This window comes from Sparus aurata, chromosome 5, assembly GCF_900880675.1.
Source record: "Sparus aurata chromosome 5, fSpaAur1.1, whole genome shotgun sequence".
Taxonomy (NCBI): Eukaryota; Metazoa; Chordata; class Actinopteri; order Spariformes; family Sparidae; genus Sparus; species Sparus aurata.
This window is the reverse complement of record NC_044191.1, coordinates 5575424-5601751: the sequence shown is the minus strand read 5'-3', so window position 1 is coordinate 5601751 and position 26328 is coordinate 5575424. Positions and strand designations below refer to the sequence as shown.

General features: G+C 42.5%; 1 protein-coding gene across 2 annotated transcripts in view; it reads right to left on the bottom strand.

Moving 5' to 3' along the window:
• The window catches only part of uqcc3 (ubiquinol-cytochrome c reductase complex assembly factor 3), a 29162-nt gene extending 6542 nt beyond the window's left edge, over positions 1–22620 (bottom strand). Inside the window, exon 1 of one of the 2 annotated variants that reach the window (XR_003984133.1) lies at positions 22351–22618. Coding sequence is in view for 1 of the 2 variants with exons in the window: in XM_030417833.1 (XP_030273693.1) it covers positions 22351–22464 (114 nt within the window). In the remaining variant the exon portion in view is untranslated. Of the gene's footprint in view, positions 1–22350 lie in introns of both variants that reach the window. The other variant, XM_030417833.1, reaches the window with a different exon arrangement.
• Positions 22621–26328: the final 3708 nt, after the last annotated feature.

Below are 26328 nucleotides of genomic sequence, written 5' to 3'. Positions count from 1 at the left end.
CAGTGAGATAAAAAGCGGCAACATCCTGCAACCCTCACGGAAAAGGAAACAAACGAACGAACCGACAATGCTGCATATACGCTTAAGGCTTATAAGACTGCCCTCAAAGCCCTGTTTCCCAATTCCATCCACGTGACATGCCTGGCACATATCATGAATCTTGTTGGAGAATCTTTATTTCTCACAGGTGTTTTACATGGCAGGTGCAAGGAAACTCATGGAACTCATGGTACATGGCAGCAGTGTACCATGCATAACACTTTGCCTTGTACAAGTCCTTCATCAAAGAGGAGATGGAGATCTGCAGCCTGTCTGCCCCCAACTCAATGGAGCAACTGTATGCCAATACACAAGATGAAGATCTCTCTATGACACTGCAGCTTCACCTCAACATCATTGTTGAAAAGTCACAAGTGCTTCTCCGGCTTTGCGACCTGTTTGAAAGCAACAGGCCTGTCACAATGAAGGTTGTTGACTTATGGGAAGATCTCCAGGTCACATTTGCAGCCAACAAAGAGCTTAAGGAGGAATCTTGTAATCGCTTCTTTGTTCCAAATCTCCCATATGCCAAGAGACCCTGGCCAAAGTTGAGCAGGCATACCAACTTGCTGAAGAGAAGTTGTCCAAGTACATGGATGGTGCCCAGCCGGCCATGCAGTTCTTAAGAGAATGCAGGGTTTTCAATCCTAGATGTGTCATCTTGTTCAGCGAGGACGAGGATCTGAGCAGCATCCCTGGTTTCAAAGAAATACCAAAGAAAGAAATCCACCTCTACTTCACAAAGTTTGGCCCAGCTGCAGTCAAGGCCTCAGACTCTGGAGTGATTGACACAGATCTATTTTGGGACAGCATGCAAGTGCCACTACCCCAGCTGTCCAGGTTTAACTTTCAAGCCGCGGAATCAAGAATTGCTCTCCGCGGAATCAACATTTCTCTCCGCGGAATTTGAACTTTTTATCTATAGATTCCTGGGGGGACTAACTTAACTTTGACCAGTGAAAGCTACACTTGCGCGAGAGCCCCCTCTATTGGCAGAAAACACTGAAAACAGCAAATCCCGTAGGTCTTGTCAGTCGTCTCGTTTGCTCTCTCATAAAATCCAAAGTGCTTCCACACAGTTGCAGTGAACCCCGGTGGCGAGAGAATCGGCCGCTCTTTGGGGGCTGCTAAAGCTGTTACCATTTTGCAAAGAAACTAACGTTATTGCTCCATTTGTTGTGGTCCCACTCACTAACCAGTCAGGGCGGTGCGCGCGCCAAGGTTCCGGTAACGTGTTTTTTGTTCCGGTCTTGTGGCAAAGCATCAACGTTAATTAATCGATGCCAAATCGTCACGTGACGCATCACGATGCATCACCACATCGATGAATTGCACCCACCTCTAATGTGTGATGATATGAATATTGATAAATGTATAATTAAACGTATTAAAATGTACACTTTGGTGTTCTTTCTTTTTTTTTTTTTTTATATCATGACACAATGAATGCATTCATCACTCAGTTGGGTATTTACATGAGAGCTTACAGAGTTTAAATCTAGCGGTCCAAATGACCGCTTACGGCCATTCTAGTGTTGAATTCCGGCTCTTCTGAAGTCCAACTAACACTTCGGTCATGGGGGGATCCGTTGTGTTATAGCGGAGAGTCAGCAGCTGGAATTTGCACCCATGGTCAGCAGTATTAGTAGGTCCATAGGCAAACAAACAAACAACAACCACCACAACCATTATTCATTGTATTATTACATTTGTGGGAACAATAAAGATTTGCACGTCCTCACAAACAAATCCCTGCAAACGTAATAGGTATTACATGTGTGGGAAATCGGTTTATTACATTAAATACTGCAGATTTTTATTACGTTTGTGGGTTTATTGACAACTAGTGCAATGCCCATAGGAAGCATGTATTTCTATAGAAAAGTGGGAGGTTAAGTAGCTGTTTCATGGATTGCCAAATGAGGCAGTGTTTGAAGGTAAGAGGTCAGGGATATAATTGGCCATTTTTGACTACTTTTGATTTTACCATTATATTTCACCTTAAAAACTATTTACCTTGTCTTGTGTGGTGTCATTATTTTCAGCACAACCTCACATGTGTGACTATACAGTCATTTTTTCATACTGTATTAACACAATTGGACCTAAAATCACATAAAACATAAAATCAGAGTAGGAAAAAGTTAGATTTTTTACTGTGAGAACCACAAATATGTTTAACGGACCATTTTTATTACTTATAATGCAAATATAAATTGTTGTTTGCTAAATTTGTGCATAAGTGTTTAAAATTTACAAAGTTATATTAACTATTTACATTTAAATGCAGGCAATGCCTCAGGGCTCTCTCAGCTCCTCCCTGCCTGTTCCACATTCAGCAGTCTCCTCATTGTTTTGACTCACAACACAAAATAACGACTACACTACACGATAAACACACTACACCAAACACTACATGACACACTAACTATACACTCCAAACACGCTATAAGTCACAAATCTCTCAACTCTCAAAACTTGCGATCTCTATTGCGGACACTTTCATGACAAACTTTCATGAAAAGCCCGTTTTAACTGTTTCTTCCCGCACCAGACACAACGCAAATGTGATACACCTTAATGTGAGGACATTAAGTTATTTTTGTTTATTCTTGGTCCAAACCTGTTCTTTAAATGAGTGTTTCATTTTACACATTATATTATTAATGCTGGCAATAACCAGCTCGATGTTTAATGTAATTTCAACTCTTATTGTGAAAGGCAATGTGAATGTAGGGGGAACGAAAGTAAAGCGGAACCAAAGTGCAGGTATCGGTGCCCCGCGGTGCCCAAGGTGAGCGACCCCTCCTCTTCCCTCAGACCAAGATTTGGGGAAGAAGATGGCGGTTCACTCTTTCCCTCACTGATTCCGTGATTCTGTTTTCCAGGTCGGTACACGGTAAAACTTGCAAAGACTGTTTCCTCCTAAAGTGTGTAGTGGTGTACTGTAGCTGTTAATGAGTCAGCTGGTGGATTTTTAATGTTTATCGCCAAGTTGAAGAGCCGCGCTTATAACTGCGAAAACGCTAGCTTCTGGAGACAATGCATTCATAAAGGCTCAGAGTGAATATCGTGAGTGCGGTGTGTTGTGTTTCACAGAGACATGGCTTCACTCACACATCCCGGACCACAGTGTGGCGATTCCCGGCTTCAGCACTGTTCGGGCGGACAGGGACGTGACAAGCAGCGGAAAGAAGAAAGGAGGAGGGATTGCACTGTACGTGAGTGAGAGGTGGTGTAATCCCGGACATGTTCACATGAAGAAACGTCTCTGTACCCCGGACATTGAACTGTTGACTGTGGGGATGAGGCCTTATTATTTGCCCTGGGAGTTCACATCCGCCGTCATTATCGGTGTGTACGTTCCTCCTTCAGCTGATGCAGCGCTGGCCTGTGACGTCATCCACTCCGCTGTTGCCCAGATACAGACGCAGCATCCTAATGCATTTATTGTCATCACTGGGGATTTTAATCACGTCTCACTGGACAAAACCCTTCCAACATTTCACCAGTATGTTGACTGCCCCACCAGAGACTGTAACACACTGGATCTGTTGTATGCAAATGCTAAGGATGCATACAGTCCCACAGCCCTCCCCCCTCTTGGAAGATCTGACCACAACCTGGTTCTGCTGACACCTAAGTATATGCCTCTTGTTCAGCGGCAGCCTGTCCACACTAGGAGCGTGAGGAGGTGGACTCAGGAGGCTGCTGACGCACTACAGGACTGCTTTGAGTCAACAGACTGGGATGCACTTGTTGAGCCACATGGAGAGGATCTCGACAGCATGACCGACTGCATCACAGAATACATCAGGTTCTGTGAACACACCACCATGCCAACCCGGACTGTACGCTGCTTCCCGAATAATAAGCCGTGGATCACCAATGACCTGAAAGTCCTTCTTAACAAGAAGAAGAGGGCGTTCAGGTCTGGAGACAGGGAAGAACTGAGGAGAGTGCAGCATGAACTCAGGGATATGCTGAGGGCCTGTAAAGACGCCTACAGGAGGAAGCTGGAGGCCAAACTCCAGCAGAACAATGTGAGGGATGTGTGGACTGGTATGAAGCAGATCACTGGGTGTAAGGTGAGCGGCAGACAGTCATCGGGCAGCCTGGAGAGGGCAAACGAGCTGAACAGGTTCTTCAATAGGTTCAGCTCACAGCCTTCTGTCGTCTCCCTGACACCTCCAGACCCCCACACACCCTCACTGCCCCAAATGCTTCCTCCCCTCCCCCCTCACTCCCCTGCTGTGAGCTCTCCTGTGCAGCACCTCTCCTCCTCCTCCTCCTCCACCTTCACCTCCTCCTCCACCTCCTCGTCCTCCACTGAAGACACCAGCAGCCTCCCCCGCATGACTGTGACTGCAGGCCAGGTTAGGAGACAGCTGGAGAGACTCCACCAGCAGAAGGCTGCAGGCCCTGACGGTATCAGCCCCAGGATCCTGAAGACATGTGCCAGCCAGCTGTCTCCTGTCCTACAACACCTCTACAACCTGAGCCTGGGTCAGGAGAGAATACCGGTGCTTTGGAAGACTTCCTGCCTGGTTCCTGTTCCAAAGAAGTCGACACCATCAGACCTCAATGACTATCGACCAGTGGCCCTCACATCTTACGTCATGAAGGTGCTGGAGAGACTGGTTTTGGCCAACCTGAGGCCGCAGGTGAGAGCCCTGCTAGACCCTCTGCAATTTGCTTACCAGCCCCAGTTGGGAGTTGATGACGCTGTCATCTACCTGCTGCAACGAGCCCATTCGCACCTGGATGGTGGAGGAGGCACTGTGAGAATCACATTCTTTGATTTCTCTAGTGCTTTTAACACCATTCAGCCACTGCTACTGGGGGAGAAGCTGCGGGTGATGGGTGTAGACGACACAATGATCTCCTGGATTACTGACTACCTGACAGGCAGGCCACAGTTTGTCCGTATGGGCAGTGTTCTGTCTGATGCGGTGGTTAGTGATACAGGAGCTCCACAGGGGACTGTACTGTCTCCTTTCCTGTTCACCTTATACACCACTGACTTTCAGTACAACACCGGGTCGTGTCACCTGCAAAAGTTTTCTGACGACTCGGCTGTTGTTGGGTGTATAAGTGAGGGACAGGAGGAGGAGTACAGGGCACTGGTAGACAACTTTGTGGAGTGGACTGGACAGAATCACCTGCGGCTGAACATCAGCAAGACCAGAGAGATGGTGATAGATTTCAGGAAGAAAAGGAAGACGGCTTTCCAACCTCTGTGCATTCTGGGAAAGGATGTGGAGGTGGTCGAGGATTACAAGTACCTGGGTGTTACCATCAACCACAGACTGGACTGGAGATCTAACACTGAAGCTGTTTACAAGAAGGGGATGAGCAGACTTTACTTCCTGAGGAAGCTGAGATCCTTCAATGTGTGCAGCAAGATGTTGGAGATCTTTTATCAGTCTGTGGTGGCCAGTGTACTTTTCTTTGCTGTGGTTTGTTGGGGAAGCAGCATCGGAGCCAGCGACACCAACAGACTCAACAAACTGATCAGGAAGGCTGGCTCTGTGATTGGCTGCAAACAGGACACTCTGGAGGCTGTGGTGGAGAGGAGGACACTGAAAAAACTGTTATCATGGATAATCCTCTCCACCCTTTCCAACTCACACTGGTCAGACAGCGGAGCACCTTCTCCGGAAGACTGCTTCAGCTTCGCTGTCGTAGCAATAGATACAGGAAATCTTTCCTGCCACAATCCATCACTTTATACAATAACTCTCTCACCTCTGCCTGACAGAGAACTCTGGTCTCTCTACTGTTTTGTTGTATATATTATTATTGTTATAGTATATTTTGCATATTTTGTTTTGTTGTATATATTATTATTGTTTACTGTTTATAGCACACTGTGCACTGTATATATACACTATGTATATATTGGATTCTATTTATGTTATGTATGAAATGTTTTATTTGCGGACCCACTGCTGCTGTAACAAAATAATTTCCCAGTCTGGGATCATTAAAGTAATTCTATCTATCTATCTATCTATCTATCTATCTATCTATCGTGTGTGTATTGCGTCTGTGTAAGCGTGATTCTGTGTGCTGATGTCCTCACTCCCTGGCTGTCTTTATTTCGGTTTTCGAGGTATCCTGACATGTATCGAATGCTTGTTAATGTTAAAGAAAGCAACGTCTACTGGTCACAACTTAAAGAGAGTTACTTCTGAAGTTTTACAGAAGCAGTTATATGTCCGGTCTGTGTTTGAAAAAGTATCATCATAAGCTAAACCGTTCTCCCTATGTGTATTGTGTTTCATGTTTTAAGCCTAAAGTCATTTCAGTATTGATTTAAAACCAGAGAGTGGTTATGATTTACATTACTGCACTGATTTAATTGTGGATTTATTGTGTTAAAAACAAATACATATATCTATATGAGATAAAAGCATGGTCTATTTGATGGACATGATTGCACTTAAAAGAGAGTGATGTTTATTTTTATAAATACATGATTTCTGTGAATATGTGTGTGTGTGTGAGCTGTTGCCCACTGATGTGTGGAAGAAGAGACAACTGTATTGATGTGTTTAACCTTAAACTAACAAATGTATATTGAAACTGAAACATGATTTCACTGGGGAATGTTTATTGTTTTATACGATGATTTTGGAAATAAAAAACAGACCGAGATTTGGGGAAGAAGATGGCGGTTCACCCTTTCCTTCACTGATTCCGTGATTCTGTTTTCCAGGATTTCATCCAGGAGAGTGAGAGCAGTGGATCCCGACAAAATTCATTTGTTACTCCAGTTAATCACGTTTGAAACTCGTAACACAAACGTGATGGCAATGTTCACGAAAAAGCATGGGGGACATTATTTACCGTAAGTCCGGTTTTGGACGTGCCATCGCGTCCGTCGAATCAGGAGGTGGGCCGTGGGGGTGGGCTAGCAGCTAATGTTAGCTACACACGAACATCGACAGATTCTTATTCCAGTTTGTTGTCCTTGCGTATCCGGATCTCCTCAGACCCGAACAGACTCGGTCCGGACTCGTTTAGTCTCATTAATCCACAACAGTCAGTTTAGATGCACATAACGGAACCGAACCGCCGGCAAAATCCCAGTCCAGCTCGTGCCGCTGCAGGTATAAATCCACTTGTTTCTTAAGGTGTGTCGTGGAGTCGGGCTCTGCAGTGACTGGCTCTGGTGCGCACGTTGCTATGGTGTGCAGTGATTGGCTCCGGTGCACACTAGGGATGTAACGGTTACCGGTGTCACGGTAAACCATGGTAAAATTCCAGACGGTGAAGGTTACCGTTTAAGTTTTAATTACCATGGCAGTGTTTCCTCTAGGATTTTTTTCAGCAGCGGGGGCAGGCTCTCCGGGGAGCCGTGGCGGTGTAAACAAATGACACTTGACTGCAGATTTTACTTTTATGCCCAGCATAATCCCCCTTGTTATTGAATGGCTGGCATGGAAAATGGCTTTTTAAAGGCTGAATGTAAAAATAAAAAATAACAACAAAAATACAACAATAAAATAAAATAAAAAATAAAACAATAAATGATAATTTCTTGATGGGGCTGTAGAATCAGTGGCAAAGATTGCACCCAGGCTCAGAACAATGATTTTTTCTGGGTTTTGAGAAATATTTGAACAAGCTCATCTGAAAATGCAGTCAGCAGTTACATCATGGCGTGTATATATTCGCTTAATGCTATCAATTAGTTTACTCACGTTAGCGACACTGAGTTGAGTTGGCACCGGGCCCAATTAATTAAGCTACCGATATGTTACGTAACCTTAGCTGGCCATCAATATTTTGCGAATTTCTAGTGAACTTATGAAATCTATTATAAGTTTTCTTAAGCTAATAAGTCCACCTTTTCTCCGGTGAGTCGTTGCCCCATTTTCAAGATGACACTCCTCTGACTCTCTGACCTGGTGCCTGGGTGCTTGCCGTGATGTCACTTTCAAGGCCGCGCTCTCGCGAGTAATTAACGTTGACGGCACCGGTAAGTTATTGGGGGAGGGCGGGGGGAATCTACTCCAAAGAGTAGATACTTAGCAAGATAGTTATCTAGTTTACCTCAGCACTCGCGACACTCGACCCAGTGCAGGACTCTGCTGTGAAGGTGGAGCTATGATGCGGCGGTGGTGTATTTGCGACAATTAAAAAAAATAAATAAATACAAAAAAATAATTTGAAGGAGCGGCGGCTAGAATGAATGTAGAGGAAACACTGCATGGTGACCGCCGCGGTCGATAACCACGGTGTGGAAAACTTGCGAGAAACGCATGCGCAGTGCGCAACGTGCACTTGTTATGTCGTGAAGAAGACATGGCGGAGGGAGTACGTGATAGTAGCAGCCCTCAAGGCATTTTTCCTCCTTCAAAGAGAACCAAATCTGAAGTCTGGGTGTATTCTGGTTATTATAAGAACGCTCAGGGACAGCTGGTCGAGGATGGCAGCCCTGTCTGCAGGAGCTGTGAGGATAAAGTTGTTGTGAGGGGCGGCAACATTAACGCGACCATCACCCTCAACTGTTCAGCGAATGCAAGGTAAGCTAACCTTAAGCTCGGGTGCATGATGTATGTGTATGTCGAGTTTTCTCTGTCTAATTTGCCGATGTCACTAATGTAAACTGACCAGATAGTGGTACAACTGAACGAAGCTGATCCGTGATTTGGCTCGTTATCTGAACCGCTTACTAATTGTAGATTTCACTTTTTCAAGTCGACCTGATAATTCCCCAAATATTGATGCAGAGCTGCAGTGAGGAGGATTTGAGACAGACACGTACTGGGAGGACTGAGTTAGTGAATTCAAACTGACTGAGATGACTGACTTTCATCTCAGCTCCGTTCACCTGAGCAGCGTCTACCTGTGGCTCAGCAGCCATCTGACCAATCAGACTGACCGAGTCCAATGACAACAGAGGAGCAGGCAGACAGAGAGACAGACAGCCAATATATATTAGTAATATCAGAAATATATAATACTTGTAGGTTATTTGTAGAATAGACTATATATAAAGAATAATATAAAATGGTGAATATAACAAGTGTCTAGATAGAGATTAGAGCCAAAATAGAGTATTCATAATTAATTTAACAATAATCCTTTTTGTTTTGATCTAAAAAATGATCCAACCTTTTTCTAACAAAAGTGATATGATCTAAATAATGTTCTATTCATTTTTGTCACAGAGAGGGTCTGCTGGCCAATCGAGTCCTGCTGCCCCTACATCTCATTCTACTGTATTTAAAGGTTTATTCTGCACAGTTTAGATACATTCTTTTATACTTGTTTAATGTTGATTTTGCTATGTTTTGTTAAGGTTTTCGATTCGGACTATTTTAATATATAATAAATCTATTTAAATATAAAACATTGTGAAATTATTTCAGTTTATCAGTGTTTTTTCAACATTTTGAAGACATTTTAAAAATACCGCGGTATTCCGATAGCCGTGATAATTTTGGTCACTATTACCATGTTACATCCCTCGTGCACACTTGACTATGGTGGCTATGGTTAGCAATGCTAGCGGAATTCGTAAAGCATTTCTGAAATAATTTATTGACGGTATCATTGTAGTCCAAACAAATGCGACGTTGCACACCCTTGAACCACGCAGCAGCCATGTGGAAACTCTCAGGTCAGTCTGATCCTGATCCGCAGAGATATTTGAGGCAAACACAGACAGACAGAGATTCCTTGCTTTTATAGAGAGATGTTAAACAACAAAGCCTACTGTAGGCTTAATACAGATAGACAATGAAGCCAAGAACTTATAACAGGGAATGTTCTACCTGCTCTATAGCCTATGCACACAGCGCAGGTCTTATTACAGGCTATAATATCTTTAACAAAAAAATTACTCAGTAGGCCTAGTGAGGGGAAATTCGCTTGTGATTAAAATATGACGATGAGGACCCAACGATTGGCCTTCCTTTCCTTCTCAAACTATGTTGAAATTGCATCTATAACAGCCCAATTCTCAAAATTTCCCTCGACCACATTAAAAAAAGTCTATCTGGGGCACCGATGCCGGTAACTGACCACTTTTTCAGTCAGTACGTTTACATGCACAGCTTAGTCAGATTACAGCCATAGTTCGACTATGCTACTCAATCAGACAACTGCAATTATCCGAGTATACATGCCAGTGAGAAAATCGGATTATTGGCCGGAGCATGTCATACCCTGGTACACTAGGTGGCGCTGTACCCATTTCAACTAGTGGTGACAGGGCCACCTCCGGCTGACCTCTTTACGTCACCAGCTGCCTCGGCATTCAAGAAAGATGGCGTACGAAGAGCGAGACGAAGCTACATCTTTGTACACTTCGTATATGGTGTACATGATAATTACACAAACTAGGTGTACTCTGGCGCTCTTTCTTGCGGTGATTTCGGAGGAAAGACGCCGCCGCTGCCGTCCGTCTACTTCCGGCTCACGGCCCTGGGGACAAATCTTGCGCCTGCGCAGAACGCAAAATCCGATCCGATCCGCTGGAAACTTATACATGCAGGAGTAATGCGACTTTTAATCGAATAATCTACGTGGTGTAATTCGACTATGAGAAATCCGAGCCGGTCCGATTTTAGTCAGACAAAGATGTATACATGCATCTTAAAAATCCGATCATAGTCAAACTAACGCAGTAATTCGGTTTTCTTGAGTGTCATGTAAACGCACTGAGTAACGAGTAATCGAACATGTTGATATTTCCAAACCAGTAATCAGATTAAAATTACTTATCATTATTTGTCATTTTCCATAGTAAAAATATATATTTTTGCTTTCTTCTTGTTTGCGAGAAGTCACGTTTTCAGCATGAGGACAACTCACGTGTAATACCAGCAGGGTTCGTACACATTTTTCAAGGTCAAATTCAAGCACTTTTCAAGCACTTTTAAGGGTCATTTTCACATTTTTCCAGCACCTTCTCGCTGGGGTAAAATACATATCTACAGGAATATACACTCATTTTCATTTTTTTTCCACTTTTTTATCACAATTATGTACATTGTTTTATGCTGTAAATTGTGTTTCATGATAGCAAAAAGTTTAGAAATTAAAGGAGAACACAAATTTTTATCCAAAAAAATGGAAGCCACTTGGCGTTCTTCAGGCACACTTGCACCGAGACAAAGAGAGACCTGAGAGCACCCTGTAATCTTCTTTTTTACATACATTTTTATGTTTCAAAATGCAGTGTTGGGAGTAACGCGTTAGAAAAGTAATGCAATTACTGTAATGCATTACTTTTTGCTGTAATGCAGTAATGTAAGGCATTACAAAAAAAACTATTTTACTCGTTACAAATCCCATAATGTGCGTTAAAATGCATTTTAAACCCGAAATTAAGTGGTGTATTGTTTTTATACAAATTTGCCAACAACTTCCTGTTAGTGCTAGAGAACTATTGATTGAGGAGAAGACGACTGCAGCAGCAGACAAGTTGGACTCTACGTTCGCGAGATGGACATACGCTCATTATTTTCAGTTCCTCAGAGACAAGGATGTGAAGAACATTATAGTTAAGTGCACTTAATGTGCAAAACCAAAAGATCTCTCTACCTCGCGAAATAGCACAAGTAATTTAACAAAACATCTAGAGCGGTGCCACACTAACATTAAGCTAATAACCAAAAGAAAGCAAACTGAGGATGAGAGCGGAGAAAAAAATAAACAGCAAAAACTAACATTCTCCCGTTCTGCGAAGCTTGAACCTCGAGAAGTGAGGAGACTGTGGCAGAGTATGTTGTCAAAGATACGCTGCTACTTTCAACAGTGGATTCTCCGTCTTTTAGAAAAATTGTGTGCAAGATCCCCGTCCAGGCTAGCAATAACAAGGTAAGCTATCATTGCCTCAACAGGTTAGTGCTGCTGGGCTACTGACTATAATATAAACAGCCAACAGAACAGCGACATAACGTCAATCTGTTTCATGTCAGTCTGTATCCAGAAAAAAAAAATAAAAAATTCATAAACTTTAGCTAAAGGGCCTTACAATGTAGGCTACACACACACACACTCACACAACCAGCTGCTTTTGAAAGGTCTGCCCGAACTGAATTTGAGTGTTAACATCGAACATTTTGGGATGCATGACCAGCTTCTGCCCCATGAATAGATTCAGGCTACATTGAAAATCTATGTGTGTGTTTCAAAAATGTTCAATACAATGTTGATGCATTATAGGAATCTGTACTGTCCCTGATATATAGAGGAAGGTGGGACATGTCCATGCATCATGCATGTTTAATCAAATCTAGAGGACATAAGCTTTTAGAAAATGTATGGTTCAATCAGCTTTCCCTTATATTAATAGATACCAGGGTGTTGACATACAAAAAGTTTTGACACATATTGATGATGTAAATCTTCTCATGGGACTGAAACAGGTAGTGCACCCCAAATGTTTCAATTTTAACACTGAAATTCATGTTTAGCATGGCCAACCCTTCACAAACTGTTGTTTTCAGTGGTGGTGGTTATGAATTTTGGTGAAAGTAACTTAAAAGTAAGTGGTGTAATGCCTTACTATTCAAAGACAGTAATATTATAATGTAATAAAGTTACTGAAATGACAGTAACAAGTTAAAAAAAATAATGCATTACATGTTTGGAGTAACTTGCCCAACACTGTCAAAATGTGTCACCTATCTGTAAGAAATCTTGGCTTGCCATCTAATCTTACTTTATTAGAAGTAAGTCATGAAAAGTGGAGAAAAGTGAACATTTCCTTTTCACACGTGACTAGTGTGACGTTACAGAGACAAACTGAACAGTCCCGTTTCTGACGCTGGCACTTTCAGCTCTGGTGTTACTGTGCTGCACAGAGCATCTCTCCTGCTGCTGACACAGAGCGCTGGTCGCTTATTCATCAAAGTTTGTTAATATTGAACGTGTCATCAGTCCAAATTGCATCAAATTTGACCTTCTCCTCAGCCATCTTTCTACCAGGCTGCATGTGTAACGACACACAGACATTCAGACGCTAACTTAACGAGGTCACTTAACATGATTAATGGTGCATCAATTACTCTTTAGCGTGTTATGGTTTAGCTAACGTTAGCTGTTAACATAAAGTGTTAATGTGCAGCGTTGGCCTAAGTTACTCAAAAAATCTTAACTTACATTTCATGTGACTGGAGAGCGCAGACTCTCCCATTGCACAAATCTACAAATCTTTTTTGCAGACCTTGCATGACGCCACTCTTTGATTCAGTCCTTATCTTAACCATTGTTTGTAGTTATCAATTTCAAGCCAACGCTCATTAAAACGGCAGCCCCCCGGCATTTTGTCATCTCCTTGCTGTCTGTCGTCGAAGGGGGCGGGGTCACACACAGACCGGCAGGTCGCAGAGAGGAGCAGAGAGGCTCAGCGGAGCCCAGGAGAAAACATCTCCACATATAATACGGTTCTCTTACTGATTTTATTAGTGTGAATGCAGCATTCACATTATTGTTCTTCTGGAATTTATTAGTGTGAATGCTGCAAGCATTCACACTATTGTTCTTCCGAAGTTTATTATTATTCTTCTTCCGTACGTTTTTTGGCACGCTACTCCTCCTTCAAATCTTCAAACCATTCAACCATTCAAATATCAAAATGTTCAGCCTTTTTAGGACATTACGGGGTCTATTTTTCTTGTTTCTACCTTTTATACTTTTAGAAATATTGAGCTTTTTCTGCAAAATTTTGCCCATTCATTCTTATGGGGATTTTTTCAAATTTCATTCTGCTATAACTTCAGCATACGTTCAGCTATTCAAACCATTCAAATATTCAAATGTTCACCTTTTTCAGCTCTTTCAACCTTCTTCTTTTCAACTTTTCAACTTTTCAACTTTTTCAGCTATTCAGCTTTTTCCCAAAAAAATTTAACATTGCAGCAGATGGGAAAAGCTTCAAATCCTCTTCAAAACTCATCAACTTTCAGCCTCTTCTTGTTCCTCATACGTTGAGTGAGAGACACCATTCGAACTTTAAATGAATCACAAAGCCTTGAACTATTGACCTTGTATTCAGTTTTTAAAAATCTTGTACGGTTTTGAAATGGTCGCAGTTTTAGTTTTAAGGATTTTAAGCCCGTCTTCTGAGTTTATAATGGGTGTGTATTGCGTGAGCTAGAGTGCGTGACATCATCAACTGCCGCACCCCAGAGTGAGGAGCAGCTCCGAAAACAGGATTTTTTTTTGCTTCAGCTTGATTTGGATCCCACATCTTGTACTTGACATAGACAATATAGGCATATAAATGTAGGAAATCTTGTTGGGTTTCAGCTGATGGTCTCATTTCAGCTGTAGGATTTACGGTTCTGGATTTAGAAGCCCGAGAGCGACAAGCACACCTGAATGTTCCCCATAAGCGGCAATGTTAATTTTGAGCCCAAATTTCTGGAGGATCGCAGATGGTACATGTTTTGTCTCTCGCTCCTGTGCCCTCATTATGCACTCTACAGAAATAAAAATAACATGGGTGCGTTCAGCAATGTCTCCTGTTACTCAACATATAGCATGTTTTGGCGATAACTGAAACAGTTTCCCAAAAATCGCAGGAGTTTGGGAGGCATTCTCCCATTCATTCCTTATGGGGACGTTTTCGTCTGTGTTTCTGCTCCTGCTGCAGCATGTCTGCAGCCATTTGAAGCTCTTTCTGCCTTTAACTTCTCACCTGTCAGCCCTTTTTTTACCTTTTTAACCTCTTTCTGCCCTCTTACTCTACAACTTTTTGGCCTTTTCTGTCTTTTTTTCACCTTTTTAAGCTCATTCCGCCCTCTTACTCTACAGCTGTTCATATGTTTTCACCTTTTAACCTCTTCCAGGCCTCTTACTCTACTGCTTATCATCCTTTATTCACCTTTTTAACCTCTTCCAGCCCTCTTAATCTACAGCTTTTCATATGTTTTCACCTTTTTACCCTCTTCCAACCCTCTTACTCTACGTCTTTTTACCTTTTCATCCTTTTCTCACCTGTTTGAGCTCTTTCACCCTTTAACTTTTTTACCTTTTTTCACCTTTTTAACCTCTTCCAGCCCTCTTACTCTACAGATTTTCATATTCTTTTCACCCTTTTAACCTCTTCCAGCCCTCTTACTCTACAGCTTTTCATATGTTTTCACCTTTTTAACCTTTTCCAGCCCTCTGACTATACAGCTTTTCATGTTTTCACCTTTCTAACCTCTTTCAACCATCTTACTCTACATCTTTTTACCTTTTCTCACCTATTTGAGCTCTTTTACCCTCAAACTTTTTTACCTTTTCATCCTTTTTTTCACCTTTTTAACCTCTTCCAGCCCTCTTAATCTACATATTTTCATATTCTTTTCACCTTTTTAACCTCTTTCAACCCTCTTACTCTACATCTTTTTACCTTTTCATCCTTTTCTTGCCTATTTGAGCTCTTACACCCTTAAACCTTTTCACCTTTTTTCACCATTTTAACTTCTTCCAGCCCTCTTACTCTACATCTTTTTACCTTTTCATCCTATTTTCACCTTTTTAACCTCTTCCAACCCTCTTACTCAGCAGCTTTTCATCCTTTGTTCACCTTTTTAACCTCTTCCAGCCCTCTGACTCTACAGCTGTTCATATATTTTCACCTTTTAACCTCTTCCAGGCCTCTTAATCTACTGCTTGTCATCCTTTATTCACCTTTTTAACCTCTCCCAGCCCTCTTAATCTACAGATTTTCATATTCTTTTCACCTTTTTAACCTCTTCCAACCCTCTTACTCTACATCTTTTCACCTTTTCATCCTTTTCTCACCTATTTGAGCTCTTTCACCCTTAAACTTTTTTACCTTTTCATCCTTTTTTCACCTTTTTAACCTCTTCCAACCCTCTTACTCTACAGCTTTTCATATGTTATCACCACTTTAACCTCTTCCAGCCCTCTTACTCTACAACTATTCATATTTTCTCACCTTTTTAAACTTTTTTGGTCCTCGTCAGCCTTCAACTTTTCACCTTTTTTGCCTTCTTTCACCTTTTAAGCTCTTTCAGCCCTGTTACTCTATAGCTTTTTAACCTTTTTAGATATTTATGTTTCTGCCTTTTCAACTCCTTCAAACATACAACTTCATGTTCAGTTAGAGTAAATGTTCAGCTATCAAAATGTTCAACTTTGTTAGCCCATTAAACCTATTGCTTTTAAGCCTTTCTGCCTTACCAGCTATTGGAAAATTCTGCTTTTTCTACAAAATCCCAACCATTCAGCCTATAGTTTTATGCATTTCAGGCAGTACGTTCAGCAGATTTCGCTTCAGTTTTCAGCATTCACACTGTATTTTCGTAGGAAATGCAAATGTTTCTAGTTAAAGTTATTATTATTCCAGCTTCCGTACGTTTTTCAGCACTCTTCTCCTTCTTCAAATCTTGAGCTATTCAAACCATTTCAATATCAAAATGTTCAGCTTTTTAAGGACATTACTGCTTGTATTTTTCTCATTTCAATCTTTTGTACTTTTGGAAATATTAAGCTTTTAATGCAACATTTTCCCCATTCATTCTTATGGGGATTTTTTCAAATTTCATTCTGCTATAACTTCAGCATACGTTCAGCTATTCAAACCATTCGAATATTCAAATGTTCAGCTTTTTCAGCTCTTTCAACCTCCTTCTTTTCAACTTTTCAACTTTTTCAACTATTCAGCTTTTACCAAAAAACATTTAACATTGCAGCAGATGGCAAAAGCTTCAAATCCTATTCAAAACTCATCGACTTTCAGCCTCTTCTTGTTCCTCATACATTGAGCGAGAGACACCATTCAAACTTTAAATGAATCACAAAACCTTGAACTATTGACCTTGTATTCAGTTTTTAAAAATCTTGTACGGTTTTGAAATGGTCGCAGTTTTAGTTTGAAGGATTTTAAGCCTGTCTTCTGAGTTTATAATGGGTGTGTATTGCGTGAGCTAGAGTGCGTGACATCATCAACTGCCGCACCCCAGAGTGAGGAGCAGCTCCGAAAATGGGATTTTTTTTTGCTTCAGCTTGATTTGGATCCCACATCTTGTACTTGACATAGACAATATATGCATATAAATGTAGGAAATCTTGTTGGGTTTCAGCTGATGGTCTCATTTCAGCTGTAGGACTTAAGGTTTTGGATTTAGAAGCCCGAGAGCGACAAGCACTCCTGAATGTTCCCCATAAGCCGCAATGTTAATTTTGAGCCAAAATTTCTGGAGGATTGCAGACGGTGCATGTTTTGTCTCTCGCTCCTGTGCCCTCATTATGCACTCTACAGGAATAAAAATAACATGGGTGCGTTCAGCAATGTCTCCTGTTACTCACCATATAGCATATTTTGGCGATACCTATGATAGTTTTCTCAAGAATCGCAGGAATTTGGGGGGGCATTTTCCCATTAATTCCCTATGGGGACATTTTCGTCTGTGTTTCTGCTCCTGCTGCAGCATGTCTGCAGCCATTTGAAGCTCTTTCTGCCTTTAACTTCTCACCTGTCAGCCTTTTTTCACCTTTTTAACCTCTTTCTGCCCTCTTACTCTACAACTTTTTGGCCTTTTCAGTCTTTTTTTCACCTTTTTAAGCTCATTCCGCCCTCTTAATCTACAGCTGTTCATATGTTTTCACCTTTTAACCTCTTCCAGGCCTCTTACTCTACTGCTTGTCATCCTTTATTCACCTTTTTAACCTCTTCCAGCCCTCTTATTCTACAGCTTTTCGTATGTTTTCACCTTTTAACCTCTTCCAGGCCTCTTACTCTAGAACTTTTTGGCCTTTTCAGTCTTTTTTTCTCCTTATTAAGCTCATTCCGCCCTCTTACTCTACAGCTGTTCATATGTTTTCACCTTTTAACCTCTTCCAGGCCTCTTACTCTACTGCTTGTCATCCTTTATTCACCTTTTTGACCTCTTCCAGCCCTCTTAATCTACAGATTTTCATATTCTTTTCACCTTTTTAACCTCTTCCAACCCTCTTACTCTACATCTTTTTACCTTTTCATCCTTTTCTAACCTATTTTAGCTCTTTCACCCTCAAACTTTTTTAACTTTTCATCCTTTTCTCACCTATTTTAGCTCTTTCACCCTCAAACTTTTTTAACTTTTCATCCTTTTTTCACCTTTTTAACCTCTTCCAGCCGTCTTACTCTACAGCTTTTTATGTTTTCACCTTTTAAACCTCTTCCAGCCCTCTTACTCTACAACTGTTCATATTTTTTCACCTTTTTAACCTCTTCCAGCCCTCTTACTCTACAGCTTTTTATGTTTTCACCTTTTAAACCTCTTCCAGCCCTCTTACTTTACATCTTTTCATATGTTTTCACCTTTTTAACCTCTTCCAGCCCTCTTACTCTGCAGCTTTTCATCCTTTATTCACCTTTTTAACCTCTTCCAGCCCTCTTACTTTACAGCTTTTCATATGTTTTCACCTTTTTAACCTCTCCAGCCCTCTTACTCTACAGCTTTTCATCCTTTTTCACATTTTTAAACTTTTTTGGTCCTCGTCAGCCTTTAACTTTTCACCTTTTTTGCCTTCTTTCACCTTTTTAAGCTCTTTTAGCCCTGTTACTCTACAGCTCTTTAGCCTTTTTAGATATTCATGTTTCTGCCTTTTCAACTCCTTCAAAACATACAACTTCATGTTCAGCTAGAGAAACTGTTCAGCTATCAAAATGTTCAACTTTGTTAGCCCATTAAACCCATTGCTTTTAAGCTTTTCTGCCTTACCAGCTACTGGAAAATTCAGCTTTTTCTGCAAATTCCCAAACATTCAACCTATACTTTTATGCATTTTTGGCACTAAGTTCAGCAGATTTCGCTTCAGTCTTCAGCATTCACACTGTATTTTCGTAGGAAATGCAAATGTTTGTGAAAGACAGAATTATAATGTAAAGCACTTTCAGACCTTGAAAACACAACATTAAAATTCAAGCACTTTCACGGATTTCAAGCACCCGTACGAACCCTGTACCAGGCAGCGACACAAACACAACAACAATGGAGGGAGGAGAGAGATGCCTTTTTCTAGCTGGAAACATAGTCATTATTTTGAGTTCCTGTCAGCTAAAGATGAGAATATTAAGGTTTGTTGTACACTCTCTGCTGGTGACGAAGTACTATCAAGCTTCAAATGAGTTTAAAGGAGTAATCAGTAATCAGATTACTTTTTGAAGGCAACTGAGGCAACACTGTGCGGGGCTAAAGCCCCGGATGTTTTGCACTCCTAGCGACGCCCCTGCACACCTATATGCCAATACCGATAAATATGCGACAGGCCACAATTTCCCAATGTCGGCCGTTGGAATAAAATGTTCAAAAGTATAGATTACTACAGTAATGCTAGTCCGGCGCCGACTGACACTGTAAGACCACTCAGCAAGAAAGAAGCCACTTAGGCTACGTTCACACCGCAGGTCTTAATGCACAATTCCGATTTATTGCTCAAATCCGATTTTTTGTTTGGCTGTTCACATTACCTCTTTAAATGCGGCCTGTCTACGGATTGCTGTGTGAACAGCTCACGCTTCTGAAGTGACCCGCATGCGCAGTTGATCATTGATGACATCACGCCACAGCGGTGTTTACGGAAGCGAACGTGGCAACGGCAACCGGTAATGTGGGACTGTATGGCTTAATGCTAAAAACAGTGTGGCGGCAGCCGGCAAATTTGTGAGCGGGTGATATCACGAAGGAGGAAGAGGAGAAAGAAAATTCATATTTTAATGATGGCTCTATGCGGAGCAATAGCGGCAACATCCGTACAGAGGAGTATTTGGATGTGGCGTCGGAGCCAGGAGTGGTGGGATCGGGATGTGGCTGGTTACACCGAGCAGGATCACTGCTGTCCTCCATGTTTGTTTTGATTATGTTCGTGGCTCCCGCCTGTGGCACACTTTATTTTCAATCAACTTTATTTGTCATTCATTTACAAAACAGTGCAGCGCGGGTCAGAATGACGTCAAAGTCGCATTAAATGCGACCTGGCTGTTCAGATTGCGGTCGCATTCAAAAAAAAATCCGATACGTATCCGATTCAGTACCACATTTAAATGTGGCCTGAATCTGATTAGAAAATGTCAGATTCAATGCGACTTGTGCTGTTCACACTCAGTGCGTTTACATGACACTCAAGAAAACCGAATTACTGCGTTAGTCTGACTATGAACGGATTTTTAAGATGCATGTATACACCTTTGTCTGACTAAAATCGGACCGGATCGGATTTCTCATAGTCGAATTACACCACGTAGATTATTCGATTGAAAGTCGCATTACTCCTGCATGTATGAGTTTCCAGCGGATCGGATCGGATTTTGCGTTCTGCGCAGGCGCGAGATTTTTCCCCGGGGCCGTGAGCCGGAAGTAGACGGGCGGCGGCGGCTTTCCTACGAAATCACCGCAAGAAAGATTACAGCCATAGTTCGACTAGCATAGTCGAACTATGGCTGTAATCTGACTAAGCTGTGCATGTAAACACACTCAGTGCGTTTACATGCACAGCTTAGTCAGATTACAACCATAGTTCGACTATGCTACTCAATCGGACAACTGCAATTATCCGAGTATCCACCTTATTCCTGACTTCGTGAGTTTACCCATGGTTCATAGCGGTATTCGGTTATGCTCTTCCGGTTGAACTGGCTGACCTTGGTGTTTACGCTAACGTAGCTGTCATGCTCGCTCTAAAAACCGGCTTTTAACACAAAGAAAGCGACAGAATGGATAAAAATCGGAGGTGGATACACAGTACAGATGTTTTAATAAGTCGTGAGGACAGTTCTCACGGAGTGGGCAGATGACATGAAGCATTAGCACGGCATTAGCCCGACGTTAGCTACATCGCTAACGTCGGGCTAATGCCGTGCTAATGGGTCTAATGCTTATCTTATATTTTCTGAAGATGTTGACGGCGGAGAATTACGCAGTTACAAAAGCACAGAAAGCATACAACTACCTGCACAGTAACAACATAGGGAAAGTACTGTTGAAGAAACACAGCGAGTTATTTCGGAAGGCAGCAGCGCCCAGCCAGAGTGTCAATCAAGCTAAACATACAGCGTGGATAATGCTGAAGGAAAGTGAAGTCGTGGAGACAGGCGGCTGCTCGGACGTTGCCGGGTTAGGAAAGTCATGCAGCAGCTATTCTGTGGAAGATATTCATAAACCCAAATATTTATTTTAGTGTCAAAGCCGCGAGCCGCGCTAGTCTCCGTTCCTCCTTCCTCAGCATGGCGTGTAGGGCGCAGGGCAGGACAAGTTTGTCTAAGTGGTTGATGTACTACACGAGACGTTTCTGAAAAAAACAATTTTCATGAATTGTTGTGGCAACCAACAACGGCACATGTTGTACCTGAGCTCATTTTCAAAACAATTTAGCACTTATGACCTAACGCTAGTTGTTTAGGGCTAGCTTAGCAGCAGCGGCCATCATGCAGTTGCAAGGCAACAGGAAACAGAAAACCGCCGGCGGAAGTAGTTATCTGTCATGGCAGCCCCCATAGGCTCCCGAGGAAACAGGTGGATACATGCCGGTAAGAAAATCGAATTACTGGCCGAAAGCATGTCATACCCCGGTACGCTAGGTGGCGCTGTACCCATTTCAACTAGTGTTAACGGGGCCACCTCCGGCTGACCTCTTTACGTCACCAGCTGCCTTGGCATTCAAGAAAGATGGCGTACGAAGAGCGAGACGAAGCTACATCTTTGTACACTTCGTATGTGGTGTACATGATAATTACACAAACTAGGTGTACAATGGCGCTCTTTCTTGCGGTGATTTCGGAGGAAAGACGCCGCCGCCGCCGTCCGTCTACTTCCGGCTCACGGCCCCGGGGAAAAATCTCGCGCCTGCGCAGAACGCAAAATCCGATCCGATCCGCTGGAAACGTATACATGCAGGAGTAGTGCGACTTTCAATCGAATAATCTACGTGGTGTAATTCGACTATGAGAAATCCGATCCGGTCCGATTTTAGTCAGACAAAGGTGTATACATGCATCTTAAAAATCCGATCATAGTCAGACTAACGCAGTAATTCGGTTTTCTTGAGTGTCATGTAAACGCACTGACTGACTGTCAAAAGCAAATCAGATATGGGTCACATATAAGCGAAAAAATCGGATTCAGGTCACTTGTAACTGCAGTGTGAACGTAGCCTAAAAGACAAGAACTGACGACACATGTGAAGACATCAGACAGGAGGTTACAGTTTGGTGGGGGACTTCCTGTCACACTCGAGACACAAACATGACTCAACAGCACTCGCTAAGTTACTAGCTCGTTATATAGTTGAGTTTTTCAAGCACTTAGTTTGTCTGTGCACTGAATAAAACCATCGAGCTGAATGAATCACCTTGACGAGCTCTCTCCGTCTCTCTTCTCCGGGAGATATCAAAGCCCACATCCCATAGCCGAGCCCTAACATGGCGATCAAGGCAGAGGAGCTCAGGAGGGTCCGCAGGCTCATCCTTCAGAGGGTGACGGCCACACAGTCTGATTCACGCCGATAAACTCACATTCAGGGCCCAAGCTGCTGCCCAAGTAGCTGTTTGGTAACCTAAGACTCAGCCGCAGTGTACGCTGGGATACTTGTCTTCTTCTGTGGTTTCTCCACAACAGCGCACCCTCTTCTTTGTGGTTATTGGCGGATTGAAAACCTATATTAAATATGCGTACCGCCACCTGCTGTGTCGGAGTGTGTAGAGACATGGTAATAAAGCTGAGTGACGTGGACTTCAGTGACAGACCACAATGTAAAATAATCAACTGTCCCACTCAAGTCTTTTATTATTAGGGCCCGAGCAGGTCATCGACCTGTGAGGTCCCTATTGTTATTGGAAAGACAGAAATTTTCTTCTCCAAGTTTGAATGCAATTTTGGATGCCTGAACATACCCAAAAACTCACCAAATTTGGAATATATGTGACATCTGGCGAAAATTGCGATCCTGCATTGTCATTGGGCGTGGTCGTGACCTGCGGGCTCTGTAGCGCCCCCTAATGTTCATCCCCGCCTCCCACAAGTGCGTAGAAGAATTCAATACGCAGATTCCTCATGAGCAGACGCACAAAAAAGTCTGGGGGGCCCATACTGTCACTCCAACAGGAAGGCAGCCATTTAGATGTGTGGTGGCGTTTTTGTCCAATTCATGCCTACTTTGAAAATTATCTTGTCCTTGAGCTTAAACACCGCAGTCTTCAAATTAACGCAGTAATTTTCTTCATGCCTTGAAGAACAAAAGTTATGGAAATCATTCAGCTGCGCCAAACTTTAGTGGGCGGTGCGGTGGAAACCATTTTTTCTTCACGCCGTCAAGCATCGAGGCTTTATAACTTCAACATACAATTTCCTATCCACACCAAACTGCTCGTAACTGTAGAGGCTGTCTCCCCGAACAAATCTCAGCATCAATACTTAGTCTGCCATTTTGCTTTTGGCCGCCATTTTGAAATATTGACAATCTTCCTACTTAAATTATCTCCTCCTACAGATGTAACACCACCGACTTCAAAGTCACTCAGTAGCATCCTCTGACCTTGAAGATGAAAAGTTATGGAAATCTTTATCCTACGTCATACCTGCTGGCCACAGTGGAGCGGTCAATTCAAATCCTTCGCCGTAAAGCATCGTGTCCTCATAACTTCTTCATACAATGTCTTATCTCGGCCAAATCTCTCAGGAATGCAGAGGGAGTCGCCCTGATGAGATCTGTGTAGTCAAGGGGCGTGGCCGTGACGCGTGGGCTCTGTAGCGCCCCCTATTGTGATGCCCCGCCTCCTACTTGTAACATAGAAGGACGAAAATTGGTACGCATATTCCTCATGACCGGACGCACAAAAAACCCATTTGGACTCCTAGTGTCAGTCCAACAGGAAGGCAGTCATTTAGATGTGTGGCGGCGTTTTTGTCCAAATCATGCCTACTTTGAAAATTATCTTGTCCTAGAGCTTAAACACCACAGTCTTCAAATTAACTCAGTAATTTTCTTCATGCCTCGAAGAACAAAAGTTATGGAAATCATTCAGCTGCGCCAAGGTTAAGTTGGCAGTGCGGTGGAAACCATTTTGTCCTCACGCCGTCAAGCATCGAGGCTTTATAACTTCAACATACAATGTCCTATCCACACCAAACTGCACGTAACTGTAGAGGCTGTCTCCCCGAACAAATCTCAGCGTCAATAATTAGTCTGCCATTTTGCTTTTGGCCGCCATGTTGAATTATGCCAATCTTCGTACTTAAATTATCTCCTCCTACAGATGTAACACCACAGACTTCAAAGTCACTCAGTAGCATCCTCTGACATTGAAGATGAAAAGTTATTGAAATCTTTATCCTACGTCATTCCTGCTGGCAGTTGCAGAGCCCGCCATAACAGTCCTTCGCCATGAAGCATCAAGTCCTGATAACTCCTCCATACTATTTCCTAGCTCGGCCAAATCTAGAGGGAATCTAGAGGGAGTCGCCCTGAATAGATCTTTGCATCAATACTGTGTCATATCCATAGCGCCACCCACTGGAAACCCACTGGAAACATGAAGTAAGTTTTATCGCGGTCAATTTTGGCGCCCTACATGCATGTACATGAATGAAATTTGGCACGCATGTGTGTTATGACAAGACGCACAAATGACTCACTTACACCCACACTCTCAGTCCAACAGGAAGTGGTCTATTTTGCTTAGAAGCACATGAATTTATGGTGTACGTGATACAAGTCGCCACTAGATGGCACTGTTGTCTTTCAAGGCACATGTATCCTATCTAGATAACCTCTGAATGATTCCATTCAATTCCAGTAAGGCAGCCGCATATTCATCAGATTTTACTGAAACTTCAAAAGGTGGCAGCACGCACTTCTTGGAATAAAAACTAGCAAACAAAGCAGAACTTAGATCAAAAGCTTGACACTGATAGACAGCCATAAATACATTTTTGAAAGAAGGCAAGTGAAGCATTATTCTACACTCATTTATGTGCAGTGATGACAAACATAGTCAGATGTACATGGCATTTGCAGGTAGTTTTGTCTAAATTGCACATAACAATATGGCATAATAGAAGGGTAATGTTTAGAGCCACATAATAGATAAGTCAGCGGTAGTAAGCCACAGCACACAATTTTTAAATAAGCCAGTTTGATAAGAAAGCCATTTGTGTGTTGGGTCTGCCCTGTCAATGTGGCACACAACAAGATGTCTGTAGTTGTGATTCTGCCCAACTTTTCCGCGATGAACGCAGTGGCTTCCCCTGAGATTTGAAACGACTGAGTGATTTCTTTGGTCAAATAACACAGAACACATCTGTAGTTAACAGTCAGTATGTCAAGCCATCGTGCTGTTTCGCATACTTTGCCTCTGCTAGTGTTATGTTGGACATTATTCTGCTTATTCCAACGATAATAAAATACTGCATTCAGCTTTCTAGCCTTTTCAGACATTCTTTATTACCGACAGGAGGAACAGCCCACCAAATCGTAGGAAAAACTGAAATGGAAGGTGTTGTGGGGGTAGCCCCACGGCGGCGTGCGTCGACAGCAGCACGCCCCGACGTGCGCGCGGACTGCGAGGGCCCGTTCATCACTGCTTGCAGTTTTAATTATTATTATTATTATTATTATTATTATTATTATCATTATTATTATTATTGAGTTACTTAAGTTTTAATGCAATGCTTAAAGTTCTCCAAAAAATGAAAATTCAGTCATTATCTACTCATGTCCATGCTGATTGAAAGTCAGGTGAAGATTGGTGGTCCTCAAAACACTTCTGAATCTTCACAACAAAACAGTGTTGCAGCATTCTCAGTGTTTCCTCTACATTCATTTAGGAGTGGTAGGTAAAGGCGTCAAAGTGCCACCCTGTCTTTCTAAAACAGGTGTAATATTCCTCCTTTCCAAAAGCCGCCACTTGGCCGCCACTGGGGTAGGTGTAAACTTGTGACATGACGTTAAGCACGAAGTTGGGCAGTGAACAGTGACAACCAATTTGTCTTCAAAATAAGAGCTTTACATTGCACCCCATTGTGTTTAGAACTGGGTTCTTAGCGGGGGGCTTTTAATTTGAAAGTAGCGACTGTTCGTAGGTTGCCGCTACAACAACAAGCAGACACAACCAAACAGCTACAGAGACCGAGGAGACGCTAGCATTTCCTGGATCTCAGCGGCTGTCCAGTTGCTCATCTTGATATCCACAGGTGAAGTGATGGACTGACTGCTGGGATTAGCTGTTTCCTGGTTTTAAAACTCCCCAGCTGTGTGTTGCACAACAGAGCAGGTCATCGACACCTCCGCCCATCTCACGCAGTTGCCGGCACATTGGCGTCTCGGATTTAG